The sequence below is a fragment of the Geospiza fortis genome, unplaced genomic scaffold, assembly GCF_000277835.1.
Source record: "Geospiza fortis unplaced genomic scaffold, GeoFor_1.0 scaffold173, whole genome shotgun sequence".
In the NCBI taxonomy this organism is placed as follows: domain Eukaryota; kingdom Metazoa; phylum Chordata; class Aves; order Passeriformes; family Thraupidae; genus Geospiza; species Geospiza fortis.
The window spans coordinates 2,220,260-2,222,211 of NW_005054334.1; the positions used below are offsets into that span (position 1 = coordinate 2,220,260).

The 1,952-nt window shown below is 48.5% G+C and overlaps 1 protein-coding gene across 1 annotated transcript in view; it reads right to left on the bottom strand.

Annotated features, from left to right (window-relative positions):
• MB (myoglobin) overlaps positions 1–1,692 on the bottom strand; it is a 3,567-nt gene extending 1,875 nt beyond the window's left edge. Inside the window, exon 1 of the mRNA XM_005421806.2 lies at positions 1,541–1,692. Within this exon, the coding sequence (XP_005421863.1) occupies positions 1,541–1,635 (95 nt within the window). The 5' untranslated portion in view covers positions 1,636–1,692. The remainder of the gene's footprint in view (positions 1–1,540) is intronic.
• Positions 1,693–1,952: the final 260 nt, after the last annotated feature.

Here is a 1,952-nt window from a genome sequence, read left to right on the forward strand (position 1 = left end):
AAACCACCCCCCCCCCCCCCCCAAACAAAAACCAACCAAAAAACCAGCCCCCAGCCTCAGGTCCCTTATATCTGGAGGTTGTGTGTTCTTGAATGTCATCTGGATGGGAGAGTTTACTGTGCCCCCAAACCCTATGATTGCAGACATGGAGGAATTTGGTTCCTGACCTTTTTTCCCACCCTCTCTCCCTTCCCTCTTCCCTCTCTCCTCCCTCAGAAACTCCTTGGAGGAGACCTGGGTTGGCAGGGGAGCGCAAAGTCAAAGGTTGGCATCTGTTTATTTAATGCCATGCTCTACTCTGTGATACTTGTAAAAAAATGGTACTACTTTTCCATTGGGAACTGCTTTTACTAGCATGTGGCAAATTCAGAGCCAAAGTAGCCACCTCAGAGATGGATGGGTGAGGATGTCTCAGGTTCCTGCTACCCCTCCAGCACTCCTGCTCTGGACCACAAGAGGGAAAAGCCATCACATTTCCACCCACTTCGTTCCCATTCCATTCCTTTCCCTTCAAATGGCAGCTGATCTGAATCATGATAATGCAGGTAAGGAAAACAGCCCCCTTCTTTGGCTCATCTTTGAAAAATGTTTTTCACAGCTTTGCAGTAGACATGCCTGGAGATGTGGGCTCCTTGCTTTAGCCATGCTTAGGGCAGAAATCCCTCAAGCAGGTGCCAGATCCCCACTAATCTCCTCAGTGTCTGTACCACACCCATTTGGATGTGCACAGTCTGAGAGGAGAGCTGAAGAGAATCTCCTCCTCTGCATCCTCTCTGGTCTTAAGGGACAAGCTAGGCTCCAGTGTCCACCTAATGTTCTTTCCCGCTTTGCAGTATCTGGGGTGTTCACCACTCCGAGGGTCAGGATTACAAGGACAACATGGAGGATGGGGTCCTCTCAGTTGGAGACCTCAGCAGCACTTCTGACACTGGAATGATGGAGAAGGGAAGTAAGGGGAAGGATGTGCCTCATTTCATACTTAGACCTCAAATTCATCATGAGGTAATGGACAAGTGTTATCATACAGATTATTGGCCAAAAAGCAGGATGGGCAGGGCTCTGCCAGGTGAGACTAAGGTGGGGAGAGGGAAACTCTCAGGTACTTTGTAGTTAATTTTACTGAAATCGATTCCAAGAAAATTGCTGCAGAGGTGATGTTCCTTTCTTTTCATTCTTTCTCTGCCTCCCCACATCCTTTCTGCAGAGCATCTGAAGCCCCATGACACACACTCCACTCCACCATTTCTCACTGTAGTGCTTGGGAAATGAGGATCCAAAGCAGAGCTTGGCCACCAGAGACAGAGAGACAAAGCATAGCTATGTGTTAAAAGCAGCACAGGTCTGGTCCTCCACCCATAGAGAGATGGAGAGACAGAAACACAGCCAATTTACACAGTGAGTAACTTTTAACGCAGAAAATAGCAATGGAAAAACCATCATCCTACAAGAAAGAAAGCACCTTGTTGAAATAAACACTGATAAGCATGTCTCTCATCAAAAGCTCTCAGCTTTACTCTTAGGACTGAAGCTCCTTGCCTACCTCATTAAAATTTGATGACCATGGCCAGCGAGGTCGGACTCTACCTTTCCCCAGACTGTCAGGACTTGCTGCCATTCCTGATCACTGAGCCCCATGGTTCACCAAAGACAGGTCCCGAGTGCTTCCTGCAGCCGTTTGCCTTTCCTCAAAGGGTAGCTGGAGAGCTCACCCCTGGGATTTATAGCCCCTGCCCACAAACCTACACCTGTCAATCATCAGCTGGACTTCTTGCTCTCTTTCAGGCTTGTCTAACCTAATCAGCCTCCCTGTTTTTTCCTAGGAAGCTATTTTGGGTCAGGTACTATTGTGGGTGCCACTGATGGCATAATTTCTGCTTCTCGTATTGGACTGGCACATGTCCCACTCTAAACAGAAAGGGCACTGCCGGAATGCTGTGCCAGGAGCCTGTCCC